General features: G+C 74.1%; 1 protein-coding gene across 1 annotated transcript in view; it reads left to right on the plus strand.

Annotated features, from left to right (window-relative positions):
- The first annotated feature begins 340 nt into the window (after positions 1 to 340).
- LOC120503684 (protein Hook homolog 2-like) overlaps positions 341 to 1,813 on the plus strand; it is a 5,682-nt gene continuing 4,209 nt past the window's right edge. Inside the window, 3 exon segments of the mRNA XM_039712407.1 lie at positions 341 to 470; positions 1,054 to 1,268; positions 1,391 to 1,759. Coding sequence (XP_039568341.1) covers positions 341 to 470; positions 1,054 to 1,268; positions 1,391 to 1,759 — 714 coding nt within the window.

Genomic DNA, 1,813 nt, shown 5'->3' on the forward strand with positions numbered 1-1,813 from the left:
CCCCGGGAAGGGCCCCGCCAGCCCCGCCGCGCTCAGCGCCGGCGGCTCCGGCAGCGCCACGTTGGGCGGCCCCGGCTGGTGCAGCTCGTCCAGCGCGGGGGCGAAGCCGCCGCTGAAGGCGTCGCGCTCGCCGGGAGCGGCGTAGAAGAAGCCGCCGGTAGCGGCGGAGCCGCCGCCGCCGCCGAAGAAGGCGCCGTCGGCGGGGCACGGCGCCGGTTTGAGGGCGCGGAAGGGCTCCTGCGGCGGGCCCGGCGGCAGCGGGCCCGGGAGGGAGCCGTAGTCGGGCTCGGCGCGGCAGAAGCCGCCCGGGAAGGGCGCGGGGCGGAAGAACGGCGGCTCCATGCGGGAGCGGCGGCGGCGGGACTCGAACCCGCGGCACCGCGGCTTTATGGCCGCGCGGGGCGGAAACGCGGCGCCATTGGCTGGGCGGGCGGGGGACACGCCCCCTCTCCGCAGACACGCCCCCTCGCGTATAGACACGCCCCCTCCTGCATGGACCCCCAGGACCCCCCAAATCAATCCAGGACCCCCCCAAATCACCCCAAGACCACTCCAGGACCCCCAAAACCAACCGAGGACCTCCCAGAACTGCCCCAGAACCCCCCAAAACCCCCTAAGGGCCCCCCAAAATCTGCCCCAGAGGCCCCGGGACCGCCAGGGGTGGGGTCCGTGTCCCCCCGTGACCCCGCGTGGCCCCGCCCCTCAGGGCGTGGCCGGCCCCGCCCACGCGCGCAGGCGCGGGGGGCGGGGCCAGGCGGGGCGCGGATTTTGGGGGATTTCGGGGTTTTTTTGGGGATTTCGGGGCCGGGTTTCCCCTCCCGGTGACTCAGGCCGCGCTGTCGCCCCCCGTGACCTCCCGGGGTGGGGGGCAGAGCGGCCCGGGGGTCTCGGGGGGCTTTTGTGGGGCCCTGATTTGGAGGAGGGTCTTTTTGGGGGTCACTCATTTTGGGGGGCTTTTGGGGGTCACTGATTTGAGGGGGCTTTTGGGGAGGAGTAATTTGAGGAGGCTTTTGGGGGTCGCTGATTTTGGGGGGGCTTTTGGGGGTCACTGATTTGGGGGGGTCACATCGATCTTTACGGGAACGCATTTGAAACACCCCCATTTTTTTGGGGCTGGGTCTTTGTGCTCCCCCCATTCCGGGGCGCCCCTGGGTGCTGCCCCAGCGCGATGGGGGGGTCCCGGGGCGGGGGGTCCCCACCTGGTGCCCCCTCCCCAGGCGGACGCCCTGCGCCGGCTGCTGCACAGCGTGCTGGAGTACTGGCAGCACGTGAGTGTGGGGCGGGGGTCCCGCCCCGGGGACCCCCAGCTTTGCCCCGGGGGGGGTTTGGGACTCCCCGCGGGCGGGGGGCTCCCCGGGGCGGGGGGCTCTGACGCGGACCCCTCCCCAAGGTGCTGGGCCGGGCGCTGGCGGAGCGGCACGTGCCGGACGCGGCGCGGGCGCGGCGATCTGGGGGGGGTTCTGCACATCTGGGGGGGGTTCTGGGCGCCTGGAGAGATCCTGCTCACCTGGGGGGGATCCTGCTCACCTGGGTCCCCTCGTGCTCACCTGGGGGGGATCCTGGGGGGGATCCTGGCCCCCCTCGTGCTCTCCTGGCCCCCTCCCTGTCCCCTGGCGCGCAGGTGGCCGCGCTGCAGGAGGACAAGGCGCTCCTGGCCGCCGAGAACCGCGCGCTGCGGCAGCGGCTGCAGGCCGGCGGCGCCCAGAAGCTGCAGCGGCTGCAGGCGCAGGTGGAGGAGCTGCAGGAGGAGAACTGCAGGTGAGGCCCGGCCCCGCGGGCGCGCCCTGCCCGCCCCGCGGGCCCCGCTGAGCCC

The sequence above is a fragment of the Passer montanus genome, unplaced genomic scaffold, assembly GCF_014805655.1.
Source record: "Passer montanus isolate IOZ18808 unplaced genomic scaffold, ASM1480565v1 scaffold267, whole genome shotgun sequence".
NCBI lineage: Eukaryota > Metazoa > Chordata > Aves > Passeriformes > Passeridae > Passer > Passer montanus.